The sequence below is a fragment of the Mesoplodon bidens genome, assembly GCF_964165515.1.
Source record: "Mesoplodon bidens genome assembly, chromosome: 3".
NCBI lineage: Eukaryota > Metazoa > Chordata > Mammalia > Artiodactyla > Ziphiidae > Mesoplodon > Mesoplodon bidens.
The window spans coordinates 49,091,619-49,111,955 of record NC_138178.1 but is presented as its reverse complement, the minus strand read 5'-3'; the positions used below and the strand labels follow the sequence as shown (position 1 = coordinate 49,111,955).

The 20,337-nt window shown below is 35.6% G+C and overlaps 1 protein-coding gene across 6 annotated transcripts in view; it reads right to left on the bottom strand.

Moving 5' to 3' along the window:
* The window catches only part of RNF111 (ring finger protein 111), an 81,891-nt gene that overhangs the window by 30,545 nt on the left and 31,009 nt on the right, over positions 1-20,337 (bottom strand). For 5 of the 6 annotated variants that reach the window (XM_081226788.1, XM_081226789.1, XM_081226792.1 and 2 more), the window contains 3 exons: positions 15,718-16,616; positions 4,202-4,328; positions 1,000-1,163 (listed from right to left, as the gene is read on the bottom strand). In XM_081226788.1, coding sequence (XP_081082914.1) covers positions 1,000-1,163; positions 4,202-4,328; positions 15,718-16,616 — 1,190 coding nt within the window. Of the gene's footprint in view, positions 1-999; positions 1,164-4,201; positions 4,329-15,717; positions 16,617-16,864; positions 16,924-20,337 lie in introns of those variants that run through there. The other variant, XM_081226793.1, reaches the window with a different exon arrangement.

The following is a 20,337-nucleotide window of genomic DNA, read 5'->3' as shown; positions in this document are numbered from 1 at the left end:
CATCAATATTTAATTGAGTAATCTTTAATTAATCCCTACTGTATTAACCACTGCCTTACAGATAATTTATGGTGCTTCAAAATAAAAACCGAGACATTGTTAAATGAAATGTAGACAATGGGAATAAATGATCTCTTAATAAACATCTTAATTCCAAAGTACTGCTACTCTGAAAGTTATGATCATCCAAACTGCAAACAGCCGATATAAGAGCTGATTGCACAAGGCCCCTAACTCTCCCTACCTAGCGAATGTATCTTTTCCAATTTATAGCTAACTGCCAAAATTAACAAATTCATATATGGCTTACTGTCTCCTTAAGGAAATTATGATGGACCATTTCCTTCTAAGATGTAACTATTACTATCTGAAGACAATTCTCACTATGAGGGAAAGTTCACATATGTATTCACATATTCATACTTGCTACCACTTTCCCTAACCTCTGTTTTCCAACTCTAGCTTTATTTCCTCAGTTACTTGGGTGCAGCTGTAAGCCAAAACAAAACACTAAAGCTGAGCAGCACATAAGGTAACCATATTATTACACTGAAGGATAACATAACTTTTAAAAGCAAATTGAACATTTCAAATAACCAGTATTAACCATTTAAACTCAGTTATATTGCTTTCCTGTTCTGTATTTTTAAAGTGCTGTTTCTATTTTTCATAGCAAAGTTAAAGTATGATAACAATATTATAAATGAAAGTATCAATAACACATAAGTCTGAGGATAGATCAAACCACCTCTTGTAAAAATAATTTTTTATAAGAACGTAACTACCAAGCAATGAAGTAATAATCAGAGAGAATTTTTAGACACAACTTACAAACTGAGGTTATTATATTAATTGAAAAATAACATTAGGATACCTGGCAACTTCCCTGTAATTTAATATATATTACCATTAAGCAGCAATAGAAGTTTCTAGCATATCAAGATACTTCATTTTACCAAATCTTCTTCATAATTCTACACTGCTAGTACTCCAACTTACCATCTTCATCAACAGTAAGGTCCACAACTTCTGCTGCATTCTGCCTCAAGGGCTGTATAACAGTAGAAATCCTACTGCGGTTCCGTGGCTCCTGTGGCCGACTTGTATGAGAACTTGAACCTTGGCTCCAGTGAGATCTATTGTGTCCAAGGGTTGAACGAGACCTTAAATAACAAAATTTTTAGTTACCTAAGAAATCATAAGCTTTCTTACAAACTAAGTTGTGAAATTCTTCATTCAAGAATTCTCCAGAGGGGCTTCCCTGGTGGCGCAGTGGTTAAGAATCTGCCTGCCAATGCAGGGGACAAGGGTTCAAGCCCTGGTCTGGGAAGATCCCACATGCCGAAGAGCAACTAAGCCCGTGCGCCACAATTAGTGAGCCTCGGTTCTAGAGTCCGCGAGCCACAACTACTGAAGCCCGCATGCCTAGAGCTTATGCTCCACAACAAGAGAAGCCCGCACAGCGCAATGAAGAGTAGCCCCTGCTCGCCACAACTAGAGAAAGCCCGTGTACAGCAACAAAGACCCAACGCAGCCAAAAATAAATAAATAAAATAAATTTAAAAAAAAAGAATTCTCCAGAGAAATAATCATAATAGAATTTAAAATTCTGACTAGCATAATGCCTAGCACTCAATAAACATCTGCTGAATTAAATGTTCAACAAATGTTCACCAATCAACTGACCTCAGAAAATGAAAAATGATATGTTAGACCAATCACTGGTGTAAAATACAGGATTCTGTTTCAAGAATGCTGCTCCCTTTTCAATGTTTACTTTGAATATTCACCTGGGTTATAATCAATTATTTACATTTTATGTTAATACCTAAAATTATTCACCATAGGTATAGTAACAAAAATATCAACACCCTAAACATTTAACGTTCACATGATCTTCTATGTTTAGTTTAGACTGGATCTGCAAAGCATGGCTTTGAGAGTCCCAAACCAAGCTAAGTTTCTGGGACTGTCTAAAAGAGATTCAAAGCACCGGAGAGAGTTCTTGCCATCAGGAGAGGTACGGATAGTTGTAGCTAGTTTACTATAAGAAACATCACCGTTTGAGCTGCTTTAGGCTTTAAAGGCATATAATCACAAACCCTCAACACCAAATGCTTTTATCATCTTTTAATTATGTGTATTGTACTAAATTACTTACAGCATATATTTTATTTAAAAAAATTCTTCAAGGATTCACTGTAATGATCTGGACTAAGGTACCAGAGGGATAGTATGTAGAATATGCAGTCCTCAGGCTTCAAAGGAGAAAAAGATAAATATGTTTTAGAAAGATGGGGCTTACGAAGTTGGTTTTTTCTCCTGCCCAAACTGAATGTAAAACTGCCTATAAGCTTATTGTCACTATGTATGGAAAGAGTGAGCCAGATCCACTAACACGCAGTCATCATATAAGCTTGACCACTCAGAAGAGAACTCCGAAGTTCAAACTGAGCTGACAATGGCCTCAGCAATTATAGAGCCTAAAAGTTTAGAAAGAAGTTCAAATTCTAAAATTAAGTTTTCAAGTAACAGGAGTACAGAGGTTAAATCCTGAGACAGAGTTTTAAAAAAAGACCGTGTATTCCAGCAAGAATTTTATAGATTAAGGCATGAAGGTAAACAAATATTTCAAGCTGAAATGGTTTTAGATAAGAATGATCACCATTTAAAATTCTTGAGAAACCAAGAGTCTTTGATGAGAGACTGAGTAGTCTATTATTTCTTAGAAGCTGTTAACAGCTGCAGAAACTTTCATGTCCACTATGCAGCACTTCTGTGAAAACTTCACAGGATGTCCTAACTCCAAATATAATGCTGAGTAAAGTACCAGCAAAAAACTTGATGTATGAGGAACAGTTACACAGAGGCCTTAGTCGCCCCTATAATTAGTGGCAACTGTCAAATCCTGACACAAAGGGATCTGAAACACAGATACATTCTCTCTTAAACAGGAAGGGCCAAGAGCCAGCTAAAGTGACAAAGTTAATATTCTAGGTAACCATAAGGAAAATAAATATGGCTAATGAGCACTGTGTGTCTTTTTCAAGAGCACTGTCTATCACTATGTAAATGCATCTGCTTGAACATTTAAGCGTCTACATGAAAAGAAAGTTCTCCAGTTCCACGAAAAAACAGATCCTTAGTTTCAACAATTGTTATAGCTCATAAAACCTGAGTCAGTGTTGTACCAACCACTATGGACAGTCACAGAATAACTGTGGCACGTACTGTGGAGTATCAATTTTCCTCGGAGTTTGGGAAAATCATTTAAAACTTAAACAGGGATATATTATAGAGTGCTCTCTTCCATGCCATTAGAAGTAGTACTCCAATGGGAAAGTAGCAAGTAAAGAAGCACATTCTAGGTATAATTGTAACATGCTTCCAAAATAAGAACACTTTTTAAAAAAATCAATAACAAATTAAAATACAATAAGCAAATGCATTTCTAAATTCATTCCAACACAAAAATTAAGATTCATCCACAGTTTGGTGTATCAAACGAAAGAGAGGAGTATTTCACTGCTTCCTTTACCAGTATTTGTAATCATCTAAAGCACAAAATGAATTGTGTTAGGGTCTCTCTCTCTCTCTTTTTTTTTTCCGTCAAAGTGATTCTCAAAAGGGCAATGTCATTTCCAGTTATTTATCAAAACAAATGAGGATATCTCATTCATTTTTTACTACAGGGCTTATATAAAATTACTGAGTAAAGGACAAAAAAATCCAAAAACTATGTTTTATACTAAGTTGTCCTAACATAATAGCATAAACACCACTGGTATTAATGAGATACCAATATCATTCCCAATACTTATGTACTATTCACATCTAAATTTCAGAGGAGTTTGTGAACTTTCTGAACCATAAAACAAATTCAATTTTATAAAACACCAAGTAAAACTGATGTTTATCTAGAGCAATGACTCAATACTCACTGTATACTTGGGGTGCTTAAAAAAATACTGATTCCTAAGATTCTGGTTCAGCTGGTCTGGGCTATGATCCAGGCAACAATATATATTTTATCATCTTCCCAGATAAATCTAACACAGTCTGGTTTGGCAACCACTAATCTGGTTGGTATACACACACTAAAACTAGGTAAAGAAAAAAAAATGCAAATACCTGCAGCACAAATGGGTCTAAATATTTACATTTAAAACTTCAAATATACAACTAGGAGTTAAAATCTTACCGATAGCTTTCCCCAACTGTTACTATCTCCACTTCACTGTCAGTTGAGGTAACATTAATTTCTTCATTGGCAGTGATCTGGGGAGTGGAGGAAGCTTCTATCACCACAACATCTTCATCAATATTTCCTGGAAACAAAAAGAAAAACCATTTAAAGGGCATATGGGATAAACAACAAGGTCCTACTATACAGCACAAGGAACTATATTCAGCATCCTATGATAAACCACAATGGAAAAGAATACAAAAAAAAAAAGGATGTATATATATGTATAACTGAATCACTTTGTATATATATGTTTAACTGAACACACAAAAAAGAATGTATATATATGTACAACTGAATCACTTTGCGGAAATTAACACAATATTGTAAATCAACTATACTTCAATTAAAAAAATAAAGAGCATATGCCTGTCAGCTAACTTAAAGACAAAAATTTTTCTTGACTTTGAAGACTGAAATTCATTACAAAAGTAAAATTCATCTGTCAAATCAAAGTTTTTAAAACCAGAGCTCACTATGCAAAGTGAAAACAGTACTTACTCTCTTAATTTGCACGTTTGTTTCCTCTTATGATTTTTGTTTGTTCTTTACAAACTTTTAGTAGTTTCCATATGAATTTGTATAATCTTATATAAAGATATTAATACTGTAATATCTAAAAGTACTGATTTAAGATCTTATGTAAGATATTCACATTCTATAAGATATCAACCCTTTAATATCTAAAATGAAGATACTACACTCTCTGTAAGTTTTCTTCAAGGTTTTTTAATTTATGTAATATGGTATTCTTTTAAGAAAAACACAGTAGCTTTTGAGTTTTGTGCTACAAAATCTGTAATTTTTTTGTACGTGTTCTTTTCTAAAGTATTCCAGGTTCGGAAAGTGCTTACTCATCTAGAAGATGGTACATACTATACTTGGTGCAATGTGTTTCCTTAATATTTACTTCACCTAGAACTAATTTTTACTTATGGCATTAGATAAGATTATAAATAGAATCTGGCCCTGCTCAGTTAAATAACCCAGTCACAAAAAAACACTGTATGATTTCACTTATGTGAGGTATCTAAATTAGTCAAATTCCTAGAGAAAGTGGAATGGTGGTTACCAGAGTTGGGGGGTGGAAGGAAAAGGGAGTTGTTTAATGGGTATGGAGTTTCAGATTGCAAGAAGAAAAAGTTCTGGAGATCTGTTTCACAACAACGTGAATATTCTTAAAACTACTGAACTGCATACTTTAAAATGGTCAAGATGGTTAAACAACAACAAAAAAGAAAAGTTATGCTCCATTTCTTCTCTTGCTATATTTTCCACAAATCTAGGGCTAAAATGTCTTCTTTTCTAAAACATTCTTCTCTCTTCATTACTATCATCTGTCAATGTAAAGATCAGACAACAGTTTACAAGTAATATCTTGTGATAAGAATTTTCCCATAATAAGAATACTGAGAGCTTAAAATTTCACCCACTTTAAGTGTACATTTCACTGATTTTAGTGTGTTTATGGAGCATAGACATCACCTCAATCCAGTTTTAGAACACTTCCAACACCCTAAAAAGATCCCACATGCCCTATTTCAGTCAATCATTGTCCCTCTAACCCCATCCCTATATCCCTACAACAACTAACATGCTTTCTGTCATTATGGATTGATCTGTATTTTCAAGAGCTCAATATAAATGGAGTAATTCATTACATATACTTTCATATCTGGCTTATTTCACTGAGTGTACTTATTTTGCGATTTATTCATGTTGCGTGTACCAATAGTTCATTCTTTTTTACTGCTGGGCAGTATCCTATCATATGAATACATCACAGTTTGTTTATCCATTCTTCTGTTGATGGACATCTGAATTTATCTCACTTTTGGCTATTACAAATAAATACATGTACTTCAGGCATACATGTACTTTCATTTTTCTTGGGTAAATACTTAGGATCGTAATTTCTAAATACTATAGTAAATTTATGTTTAGCATTTTAATGAAGTGCCAAATTGTTTTCCTAAGTGACTGTTCTGTTTTACATTCCCACCAGGAAAATGAGGGCTCCATTTTCTCTACATCTTCGCCACTAATTGTTACCATCTCTTTTTTTTTTTTTTTTTTTTTTTTTTTTTCTTTTTGCGGTATGCGGGCCTCTCACTGTTGTGGCCTCTCCCGTTGCGGAGCACAGGCTCCGGACGCGCAGGCCCAGCGGCCATGGCTCACGGGCCCAGCCGCTCCGCTGCATATGGGATCCTCCCAGACCGGGGCACGAACCCGTATCCCCTGCATCCGCAGGCGGACTCTCAACCACTGCGCCACCAGGGAGGCCCCCATCTCTTTTTTATTATAGCTGTTCTACTGCATGTATAGTAGTATATATAGTAGTATATATTCTTCTCATTTTCTTAATGGTGTCTTATGAAACATAAAAGTCTTTCATTTTGATGAAGCCCAAATCAGCTATTTCTTTAGTGGATCATGTTTTTGGTGACCTTTTAAAGAAATCTCTGCATAACCAAAGGTGACTAAGAATTTGTATGTTTCTTCTAGAAGTTGTAAAATTTAGCTCTTACATTTAGGTCTGTGATCCATTTTGTTAATTTCTGTGTCTGACATGATATAAAAGGCCTAAATTCACCTTTTTAACATGTAGATCCATAATTGTCCCAACACTTTATTGAAAAGACTGGAATAATTCTATTTTGATACTTAGTAGATTCAGGTTTTCCTAATTATTCTTCAGGATTATAAAATCAAGGGGAGAGAAAAATTCTTGAGATTTGGACTGGATTGGCATTAAGCATCACTAACAAAGCCCTGATATCTCTATAATATACATACTTTCATCTCAGAACATATCTTTCCAATATCATATTTATAAACCTGTAGAAAAACTGAGGGATTGGTTTGATTATAATTGTAACTCTCTATAAAGCTACATAATTTTCTTCAAAGAAGCTAAATATACTCCTATTGAGATTATTCTTACACTCTTTATTCTCTTTGCTGCTCTTGTAAACATGCTCCCTTTCTTCATTACATTTTCTACTAGTACAGTGGTATTCCATTGATACTATATATTCATTTTTATACAACTCTTACAGAACTCTTGCTTAGCACAATGACAACAAATGGCTCAACTTTCTTCTCACTGTGGAATTTACGCAGTCTACATTCCTTCACCCGAGGCACCATTCCTAGACAACCTGGAATTTCATCTCTAGTATACCTCTACATAATCAAATATCTGCACTACTTCAAAAGCTGGCCAGTATCTGGAGGAAGTTACAAGCCCATGACAAAGATCTATAACATGCTCTCTGATACTCCAAAGAGCATAACAAGGAAGGCACTGGTAAATCACAGAGGCAATAAAAGATGATCTGATTGGAGAAATAGTTATTTAAAAAATATTCCATAATATTTCTATTTTGGAATACTTACAAATTGTTCTATCCATTAAATAGAAAAAATTAAGATTTAAAAATTATGTGCAAATTTTTAAAGTAGTTTCTAAGTTCTAAAGGTTACACACATACACGTGTTCAGGTCAAATGTATTTTTTCGGTACGCGGGCCTCTCACTGTTGTGGCCTCTCCCGCTGCGGAGCACAGCCTCCGGACGCACAGGCCCAGCAGCCATGGCTCACGGGCCCAGCCACTCTGCGGCATGTGGGATCTTCCCGGACCGGGGCACAAACCCGTAGTCCCCTGCATCAGCAGGTGGACTCTCAACCACTGCGCCACCAAGGAAGCCCCTCAAATGTATTTTTAACAGCATAAATATAGGCAGAGAAAAACAAAATAGCAGCACTCAGTGGCTATTTAAAATAATATTATCGATTCAATTTCCAAATTACTTTTCTAATTCTTCGTAATCACATACACGATGAAGCTTAAGGTAAGTGTACACAGGCAATCATATATTTAAAACTAAAAGCATTATATATAAAAATAAAAGACCATGGATTTTTTTTTAAAAAAACCTCTCTTATTTTAATCCACCAACTGGACATTACCACTTTACATGGAGAAAAGCTACATCTATATATCAGCTTTATTAGTGATTTTTCTCCATATATGTATACATGAAATTTCTTTACAAGCCTGTAAAAAAAAAATCACCTAACATTGAACACCTTTTACACAGTTATGCAAAGTCCAATATAAATGTAACATTTTGAAGTTCCAATGATAAATGATACAAAGCTAGCTTTGCTAATGCATTAAAATTCAATTTATATAGTTTTTTATGAACACAGAGAGTGTATAACTAAAAGTTATATAAATTACTCATTTAGGCACTGTTACTCTATTGCTTAAACATCATTTTTCTAAAAAGAATCTTTATAAGTATAATTTGAACATAATACATAAAAATCATGTAACTAAATAATAATCACAATTAGGCAAGATTTGGGCATCTTTAGAATGACTATTATTTAAAACACAATTTAAAGGAAATATTCCTAAAATTATGAAGTTAACCTTAATACAGCTTTTAAAAAATCAAGACAGTAGGTCACTTCTTATTGGGCCAATTTCATTTTCCTGTCATTTACATGTAGAAATATTAAAGGACAAGAGACTTGAGTGCAGCCAAGAGTGATGGGACTGCAGGTGATTTAGCTATTTCTTTTAAGATTACTTATTTTGCTTGTACTTATTTTGCTTGTACTTTTTAACACATTTTTGACTGGAGACATGTTTCGGCAAAAATCCCCGTCAATAATGTATTAATACATCATGAGAAAAATAAAATGTAATAACCTGGGTAGTGTAACAATGGTAACAAAAATAATGGTTTCTCTGACAGAGGTCTTCAAGAACCCCCCAAAATCATTGATTATTCTGGTCCCCCTGTGCCTTAAGTCTGGTATGATGCCAATAACAAGAATAGCTTCCAATCTGTGAGCACATACTTTGTCCCATGTATAATATTCTGCATGTCTAGCTCCATGAAGAAACTGAAACTTAGAAAGTTTAAACGACTTGTCAAGCAAACATGAGCAACACTTGGAATTAACACCTAATTTCAATTCTAAACTCAGGCTCTTTACATGAAGTATATCACCATGCCATAACTACTCAACAAGTTGGTGCTAATTACTATCAAAAGAATCTTCCTGTTACGCTACTGCTCCTGTCTTTTGCAGTCACAAAAGTTACAGAAGTTTTAACAGTTTTGACTCTTCTTTGGGACTCTTCTGTTGGGTATCTATCCAACAGAAATGAAAACATATATACACAAAGAATCTGTACCCAAAGGTTCATAGCAGCATTATTCACAATGGTCAAATACTAAAAACAATTAAATGTCCATCACCTGACTAATGGTGAACAAATCCATACAATGGAATACTATAAAGGAACTAAGTAATAAAATAAGAACAGAATAGAATTAAATTAAAATAAAAATAAAATAAAATGAAATGAAATGAAACAAAGTACTGATATCTGCTACGACATGGATGAACCTCAAAAACACTATGCTAAGTGAAAGAAGCCAGACACAAAAGACCACATATTGTATGATTTCATTTATATGAAATGTCCAGAAAAAGCGAGTCTATACAGACAGCAACAGATTAGAGGCTGTCTGCGGAAGTAAGCGTAGGACAGGGATTAACTATAAACAAACAGGGATCCGGGATCTTTGGGGATTAATGGAAATGTTCTGAAACTGTACTGCAGTAATGGCTGCACAGTTCTAAATTTACTAAAAATCACTGAATTGTATACTTAAAGTGGATGAATTTTATGGTAGGTAAATTATACCTCAATGAAGCTGTTAAAAAGACAAAACAAAACAAAACAAAACAAACCTGTAAAACATTCCCTGCAAGATACAAAACTAGGGGGCTTCCCTGGTTGAGAATCTGCCTGCCAATGCAGAGGACACGGGTTCAATCCCTGGTCCGGGAAGATCCCACATGCTGTGGAGCAACTAAGCCCGTGTGCCACAACTACTGAGCCTGTGCTCTAGAGCCCATGAGCCACAACTACTGAGCCCACGTGCCACAACTACTAAAGCCTGTGCGCCTAGAGCCCATGCTCCACAAGAGAAGCCACTGCAATGAGAAGCCCGCACACTGCAACAAAGAGTGGCCCCCACTCACTGCAACTAGAGAAAGCCTGTGCACAGCAATGAAGACCCAATACAGCCAAAAATAAATAAAATAAATAAATATATTTAAAAAAAACAAAGATACTTAACTAGATTTGAGTAAATGAAAAGACATTCCATACTCTGGAAGAGGAATACCCAAAATCCTAAAGATGTCAATTCACCCTAATTTAGCCTACAAATACAATCCCAATAAAAATATCATCATGTGTCTCCTCACTACCACCATCCTCAGATAAAAAGTTGATTATAAGTTCATTTGGAAGAATAAACAGGCAAGAATAACCAGGAAAACATGAAAGAGTCTATAATTAAAACAGTGTGCTTCTAGTGCATGGACAGGCAGACCAACCAATGGAACAGTATGAAAGCTCCATAAATAGATCCAAATACTTATGGAAATTTAACATATGACAAAGGTGGCAACTCAAGTCAATAGGAAAGTTTTTAATGATTTGTTTGGGATACTTGGATAGCCACATAAGACAAAAAGGATCCATTCTTCACACTGTACATGAGGACAAACATCAAATAGATCTGTGCTTTATACATTTTTTTTTTAAAAAGGTAAACAATACAAGGGCTACGGGGGAAATGGGTTAGTTTCCTTTTAAACTTGGAGAGGGAAAAACTTTCCTAATTATGATTCAAAAACCCAGAAACAGGGCTTCCCTGGTGGCGCAGTGGTTGAGAGTCTGCCTGCCGATGCAGGGGACACGGGTTCGTGCCCCGGTCCGGGAGGATCCCACGTGCCGCGGAGCGGCTGGGCCCGTGAGCCATGGCTGCTGGGCCTGTGCGTCCGGGGCCTGTGCTCCGCAACGGGAGAGGCCACAGCAGTGAGAGGCCCACATACCGGAAAAAAAAAAAAAAAAAAAAAAAACCCAGAAACAGTAAAGGTCAATAAATGTGACTAATTCAAAAAAATTTTGGCAAGGTAAAGAAGTATTGCAGAGTCAAAAAACTAATGACCAATTTGAGGAAAATGTGTTATATAGGATGTATACCTCTAATATATAAAAAACTTCTAAAAATGGATGCCAGAATGAAGACCAACATTCCGACAGAAAAACAGGCAAATTAAGTGAATAGATTGATCACAAAAAATGTGAATGACCTTTAAAAATATGAAAAGACACACAAATATTAGTCATAAAAAATACAAATTAAAAATGTATTGACATACTATTTCTTGCCTCTCAGATGGGCCAAAAATTAAAATCTGACAACTAATTCTGCTGGAAAGGCTTTGGGAAAATAGGCACTTTCACACACTGCTGATGGACCCAAAATGGTTACAATCCTCTTAGAGAAATCTGGCCATATTTTTAAAATAACATACACTTTTATCTTTGACTCAACAATCCCCTCCTAGAATTCTATCCCAAAGACACAATGGCAAAAACTATTAAATGACATATACAAAAAGCTATTCACTGCAATGCTATTCATAATAGTAAAAGTCTGCAAACTGTTCATCGATAGGGGACTAGTTGAACAAATTAGGGTATAACTATACAATGGAGTACTGTGGACCTGTGGAAAAAATAAAAGAGGAGTGAAAAATAAAGAGTAGAGGAATGAAAGCCTATATATTCTTTATATCTCATCATATATAAACTTTTATTCCTCTATTATATCTCTATACTCTAACAACTGTATACATTGTTAAGTGAAAAAAAGAGATATGTTTTGAGTAAGATAAGGGGAGGATGTATGCATGTGTGTGTGTACATGTATATATATATATATATATATATATACACACACACATATATTTGATAATTTTTTTAATAAATATATTTTATTTATTTTATTTTTGTCTGTGTTGGGTCTTTGTTGCTAGGCGCGGGCTTTCTCTAGTTGCGGCAAGCGGGGGCTACTCTTCGTTGCGGTGCACAGGCTTCTCATTGCAGTGGCTTCTCTTGTTGCGGAGCTCGACTCTTGGTGCGCGGGCTCCAGTAGTTGTGGCACACAGGCTCAGTAGTTGTGGCATGCGGGCTCAGTAGTTGTGGCGCACGGGCTAAGTTGCTCCGCAGCATGTGGGATCTTCCCGGACCAGGGCTTGAACCCATGTCCCCTGCACTGGCAGGCGGATTCTTAACCACTGTGCCACCAGGGAAGCTCTAATATTTTTGAAGAGAAAAAAATGGAACAACAAACTAAAACAGAAACTAGTGAAAAATGATTATCTATTAGGGAGAAAAAGATAGGAAGAGAGGGCAGAGGTGGAACACTAGACCTCAATGAATATATCTTGTTTAAAAGTTTTGACTTTGGAACCAGGTAAATATTTCACATAATTAAAAAACAAAACTAAAAAATTTTTACAAATCTCTTAAAAAACAAAACAAAATACTTTGCAACAACCACAAAACAAATGATCCTAAATTCATATTAAACTGGTGGCATAACCACACAGAAAACCAGCCAAGGGCAAAAAAGGAACCACACAGAAAAATCTTTTATTATATTCAATAGAATTACTGTTAGTAATAATTGTAGAGATTTTCATTTACATTCATTTATGAGTGTTCACTTATGTCTATGTATTTATAGTTTGTATAGAATAAAAAAGTAATTGTTAATAGTGTTAAGAATCCAGATTTTCAATGTAATAGTAAAGAGATCCAAAAATAAAACACAAGCTTACATAAAAACCCTAATCCTAAATTTTCAATGGAAATAGTCACATGAATTAATGATTTATCTTTCTAAAATCTTTACATTCCTAACTCTGTCCATTAAGAAAGACAAAAAGCAATGAAAACCCAGTAGAACAATGAGCACTTTCGTTCTCAGTGGATAGCTTCTAACTATCACTTCTCAATAAAAGGAAATCAGGAGTGCTTGGAATGACTGGTTCCAGGTTTGGAACAGGAAATGTAAAGGATGAATCTGGACTATCTTGTTACATCAGAGAGTAAGGAAGTTATCAAAGACTACTGGAGTGGCATCAAAAGGACACAAACCAGGGACTTCCCTTGTGACGCAGTGGTTAAGAACCCGCCTGCCAATGCAGGGGACACGGGTTCAAGCCCTGTTCTGGGAAGATCCCACATGCCGTGAAGCAATGAAGACCGTGTGCCACAACTACTGAGCCTGCGTTCTAGAGCCTGCGAGCCACAGCTACGGAGCCCATGTGCTGCAACTACTGAAGCCCGCGCACCTAGAGTCCATGCTCTGTAAAAAGAGAAGCCACCACAATGAGAAGTCCACGCACAGCAACAAAGAGTAGCCCCCACTCACCGCAACTAGAGAAGGCCCGCGCGCAGCAATGAAGATCCAACACAGCCAAAAATAAATAAAATTAAAAAAAAAAAAGGATACAAACCAACTTGCAGATGCTCCCACTGGCCAAAGATGAAACTATTTGAACATCAAAAAGAAGAAAAAGACTGCAACACATCAACTATGCTAAAATCCATGAGTTCAAAATGATAATTGAAAATGAAAAACCTCTCTGAATATTGCTAAAGTTTATTCTGAAAAGTGGCAAATGAAGGTAAAGACTCAAGCATTCATCTTACATTTACTGTATGACCTTCATTTCAGAGTAAACAATTAGCTGATGCAGGGAGAATTCTTCCTTATGAAATAACCTCTGTTAATAAATGTAACAGAAAGATAGAAAGTCAGCATTTTGCAACCCTAATGAAATAATGGATCTAGGCAAGATCATCAAAGCTGCTGAAAGTATTACATGAAATGTTGATGGGGAACTTTATAGTGGAAGGATCAGGATGACACCATCTGAAACCTCTAATCAATTTTTTTTTTTTTTTTTTTTTTTTGCAGTATGCGGGCCTCTCACTGTTGTGGCCTCTCCCATTGCGGAGCACAGGCTCCGGATGCGCAGGCTCAGCGGCCATGGCTCACGGGCCCAGCCACTCCGCGGCATGTGGGATCTTCCCGGACCGGGGCACGAACCCATGTCCCCTGCATCGGCAGGTGGACTCTCAACCACTGCGCCACCAGGGAAGCCCAGTTCCTTAGAACTTCTGCTTTACATCACCAACCATCCTGCCTCACTAATTTTCAAGCAGAAATTGGACTCTGCTGCTCCTACTCCCAGAACTAGAGTCTTCACATTCTAATTACCTGAGAAAAATGTGAAATGTGACAATTAAGCAAGACAATGCCTATTCTCACCTCCCTCTTTCTCAAGACACCTCAGGGAATGGTTGCTGTAACCTCCTTTCAGCTGCAGGTGATCTCAATTAACTCTTTTTAAAACAAATATTTGGGTAGGTTAAAAAAAATGAACTAACCATAGTTGAGACTAAAATTAAGAACAAAGTTGCTCATTTCAGGGTTCTGGCAAGGATAGAAAAATAAACGTGGAAGAGGAAAGGGTGTCTTGGAAAAGGAAGGGACCCATATAGAAGGAGAGAAGAGGGAGAAATGGCATATCTGCACAGGAGACTAGTAAGTAGGCTTTGTCCTCAACAGGCAGGACATCAGGCAAAGACTAGGAAAGCTCTGTGTCAGTAATTGGAAACCATTATCTTAGCCGTTTAAAAAGCTCTCCCAACCCCACTTTCCTTACACTTTCACAAGAAATTAATCTTTTACCTCAGTTCAGACTTCACTCCTCAATGCTCACTTCATCAAATTACCTTAAATTACAACAAACTGTAAGAATGGTTTATATGGAACATACACTTCAGAGACTGTACATGAACTTATTCTAGTTAAATATAACATTTACTGTGGTGAGGGGCACACTCAAGCTAATCATCTATCGATTCATTTTTAACTGATTAATCATAGGCTCAACTGAGCACCGTCAGGACTAGAAGTTTGTGTTCCAGTATTAGAATAAAAGCTACCTCTCAAATGCTTGAAATTATTTTTCCGTTATAAAGAACATGACAAAGGAAGAGTAAACAGTAAGAATAGAGTACTTAAAGGAAAAATAAGCGTCTTTTTTTGGTGACTAGAATTGTTCTTACTGTAGTTGAATGTGAAAGAAATCCATCACAGAGCTATCTGAAAAGGCACTCATAAAAGTTAAACGTACTAAAGAAGCACTATGGGAAAAAAAACTGTACCATAAATCAACAACTCACAAAATATAATCTGATTATGTATAAAATAAAAACTTTTAAAAAAACCCAATAAAACCTCTTGCTTTATTTGTACCAGAAAAATAGAAAATTTTTAAATTTTCTATTTAAAATTTTAGAAAAATTTAAAATTTGTATCTTAGAATTGGAGTCATGGTTTAATACTACAGTTGGTAATTTATTTATATGGCTTAAAAATAAAAGTTAATAGAGCCTCATATTCCTTCTAAATACAATGAAATCACTAAAATGTAGAAGAAAATAAGCACAAACACAATGCGATAGCTTCCATGCTATACTAAACTTAAGAAACAAAATTTTTACCTGAGGGAACAGTTGGATTGTTTTGGTGGTTTTCACTGGTAGAAACGAACAAATCTTCTTCTCCTTCAGTTGATGAGCTGGAAGAGGATTCACTGCTGAGGTCATTCTCACTAGAACTACTAGAACTGGGGAGCAATGCATATTTTCTTCGGGCTAACACTTCTCGTTTTTTCCTCTGCATTAATATCCTCTCTTTTTGTTTCTGTGTCCTCTGGGAGGAATTATTTTTCACAAATCTCTTTCTGCATGGAAGTCTCCTTAATGAACTGCTATGAAAACAGGGTCTTTTCATTAACAATCCTGAAACAGATTCTGTCTCAGTCCGAGGCCACTTATGGGACCGTGCACTATGAGTTCTACTTTTAGCACTCAAAATTGACTGGGAATGTCTTACAGAGACTTCTTTATCCTCATCTGAAGTCACAGTATCAGAGTCTCCAAAATGTAGACTAGATGAAGGAGAAGAAAGACAATCACTAAAAGAGGAATCGTTATCTTCATCACTTGGTGTTTCTAGGTGTTGTCTCAATCCTAATATTCCCTGGTTCTCTTTAGCACAATTTTGCATGTATGAAGGGCCAGCCTGCTGGCTTTTGCGTTTTTTCCTCACAACAACACTTTTTTCTTGCTCTTGTTGGTTACCATTCATGTCCTTCTCTTGTTTTTGAGAATCATCACACAAATGTGAGAATTCATTCCCCACTTTACTATTAATCATCTCAACTCCTGCAGGAAAACTTCTGGCTGCCCCAATGGGCTCTGGATGCAAGAGGATCCCTTTCAGACTCTCCTGTGTCTTTGGTGCATCAGAAGGAATCTCACTCTTCATATCCACTTTTAAGGTATAGAGCTTGTTATATTCAGGAGTCCATTGAGACATGGGAAACTTTAAGGAAGGCCTAGAAGACACAATAAGATATTAAGAAGATGGTTATGTGTTTTATTATACTGTTTAAACAGTTCTCAGATTCCACTGAAAATATCCCTGTAATAGGGCAGAACTGCCTTTTCCTCATCAGAATATAAAATGGCTGTAATGAGTCATTTTTCTCTGATACCTCTTATCCATAAACCCAATTTTTAGAAATAAAGATTACAGAACATAAGCCTAGTTCAAAACTTCTATTAACCAAAAAACTGATCTTACTGTGTATCTTCCTAACTTCAGCAGCATAACATATTTGGTCAAAATCAAACAATTTCTCCAAAACCTATTATAGTAAAAATAGATAAAAGGATTAGAATTCAAAAGACTTTGATTAGTCAATACTGGTTTTCTCCTGGTATCACATTTTAAAGTGACAATTACATCAAATACTTTCTGTATATCTATATGGTTACTATGTTAGATGTATTACTATAAACAATGAACTAATATAAATATAGCTTCTCTTTCATGGTTCTTTCCTTCATACCACTCTAGTCTCTAACGAGAACCTGAACTCACCAATACACAGTAGGCACAACTACTGCATTTCATAAAGTTTTAGATACATACAGAATGACCAGAGCCAAAACCGAACTGCTGAAGATCATTCAGTTAAAGCAACACAGCAGAACATAAAATCAAACTTTCTACAGCTAATCTAAGAATCTAAATCATTAAATCTCTGAAATTATGAGCAGCTGAACAAGGGGACTTGAAATTATAGCATCTACATCAACTCAATGTACATACAAGAATGGTGATAATCTAAGGTAGTAAATATAATGACTCAAAATGGAATATACTTATTTAAAAGGTAGTTAATATGACAAATGAAAACCTTTACTAGTGCTAAAAATGATTTAAACAATGTTAACAATTTTAACTTAAGTTTTCATTGAAGTATATAACAAAGACACATGTACTCTAAGTCTATAGCTCGGTGAATTCTCACACATCTATGTAACTAGCTCCAAGATCAAGAAACATAAGATAACCAGCACTCCAGAAATCCCCTTCCAGTCACTCCACCCACCAAGAGTTGTAACCATTAACTTAACTTCTAACATCATAGTTTTGTACTTAACATTCACTTTGTAAACCACTTCCGAAAAAGAGAGGAAGAAAAGATAGATATTTAGTAGCAAGTTTTTTCTTCTCCACAAATGACAGTTACAGGAATAAACAACTTCACAGGTATATATTTTAGTATATAACTATTATCAAATAGATGAACAGATGACAGTAATTTAAAAATGAAACAACCTATTTCTATACGAAGCTATCAAAACCTCTATCTTCTTCAAGGGCAGGTGGTGGTGTACCCAAGATCAGTCATCAAGCCCTGTCTGGATCGCAGTAAAGGAGGAACAAAAAGATGGGTGAACACATGGGTAGAGCAATGAGCAACTGTAGGAGATGGCCAGTCACACAAGGATCACCATAATTAAATGCAATAAAAACAGGCCAAATGATAAGGCACAGGTATATGTGATTCAAGATTTAAGCTGGTCCCACTAAGATAGCTATAATAAAAAATACAGATAACAGCAAGTGCTGGCAAGGAAGTAAAGAAATTGGAACCCTCATACATTGCTGGTGGGAATGTAAAATGGTGTATACACTTTGGGAAAGTAGTTTGGCAGTTCCTCAAAAGATTAAACACAGAGTTATCATATGATCCAGCACTTCCACTCCAAGGTATACACCCAAGAGAAATGAAAACATACATCCACACAAAAATTTATACACAAATATTCATAATACCATTAGAGCCACTAGTAAGAGCCAAAAAGTGTAAACAACATAAATGTCCATCAACTGATGAATAAATAAATCCACAAAATAGATTAATACTCAGTAATCAAAAGAAATGAAGTACTGATTCATGTTACAACATGATATGAACCTCAAAAACACTATGCTAAGTTTAAAAAAAGGTCAAAAGAACCACATATTTTAAGATTCCTTTGATGGTTGTTCAACTCAGTGAATATTATGAAAACCACTGAGTTCAGTACACTTAAAGAGAGACTTGCATGATATGTGAATTATATCTCGATAAAGCTGTTGCCAAAAAGTCAAGACGTAAAGTATCATAATTATCTGGGCATCAGATAATTATGGACCCCTCTTTTGATTAACATCAAAAAAACCATGTCATTTGAAAAAATCTGGGGTTCTTCCAGAAGTCATGTCTCCCAGGAGCTGTGCTGAGTTGGATCTCTGAGGATATAGTCTTTATATGCTGAAGAAAAAAAGTGTCTTAGACTTCTCATCCCTAATTACTAAGTCACCCTCTGGGCCTTGGTAATGGAGATCCTGAGGGGCAATAAAAACTTGCCAAAAGAACAGATAAATTATGAGACCAGGAATACATAAGTGAATTTACAAAGAAGTGATTCATAGCATAATTTACTAAACTCAATTTCTCTTCCATCAGTTTATGCCCCAAAGCCAAAATAATGAACTCTTTATGGTTAACTCTGCTCTGGTTTTTGGTAAATTCTGTCTGCCCCATTCAAGGCGGGGAGGGAGTAAGGGAGAATGGTGGTGTATAGTGTGGTGTGTGGTATGTGCATTTGTATACCAGTAACTGTTCTCTGCATTGTCATGCAGTCCTTAGATGCAATATTAACATCCCATATTACCTGAGATGTTCCCACCAGGGGAGTACAAATGTATGCTCTATTCTGAACTAAGAAAAAGAAGAGAAGCAAGGTCATGTAAAGAAATAAATACCAATACTATACTTTTTTAACTAAAAAAGCAACAAGATTAAACACAAAGGATCAATAAAGAATGTTCTGAACTATTTGCTATTTGATAAAATCATGATCTAGTCTTTTATTTCTGTAAAAATTATTGGCTGACCTAATTTACAAAGGAGGCAAGTTTGCACTAGATATATCTATCTCCTTGGCCACATTATGAATGGTTTGATATTATACAGTGTTTCAGTACTGAAACCATAACACTAGTCCCTCTTCGTACTGGTTTGATCCAATCATTTTATTGCTATAACAGCAGCATACCAATTACTCCTGACAGACAATAGTTTAGGATACACAACTAGTAAATCTTGCATGAAAAAAGCACAACACCTAAAAAGGCTAACTTTCAGAACTAAAAATTAGGGTTAGGATTTGGCAATTTACATTATAAATTAAGCTTATATGAGGGTATAAGCTTAGTAAGGGGGGTAAAAACCCATTAAGATTACCAATACAACTTTCAGGAACTGTACTTCTAAACTATAATACAGTTTAGAAACAGTCACTATTATTAGTATGAACCTTCACTACCAAAGGTAAATATACTTTTTTATGATTAACACAATAGTTTAAATTTTGAATTTTTTAAATAATTAATTTTACAGAACTCTAAAGGAACAAGATTTTAAAAGAAATGTATAAGATAATTTTGAATCTTCTACAGAAGTTTTAGAGGTTTTCAGAAAATGAACTAGAAATATGTTTGCTGTTTATCTTCTTTCATATAATTACATGGAAAAAATTAATATTTGTGCCACAGGCATGTTTTAAACCTTTTCTCTTTCACTGATATTTATTTTACTTTGTGCCAGTTTAAGAATATTAAATCAGGGCTTCCCTGGTGGCGCAGTGGTTGGGAGTCCACCTGCAGATGCAGGGGATGCGGGTTCGTGCCCCGGTCCTGGAGGATCCCACATGCCG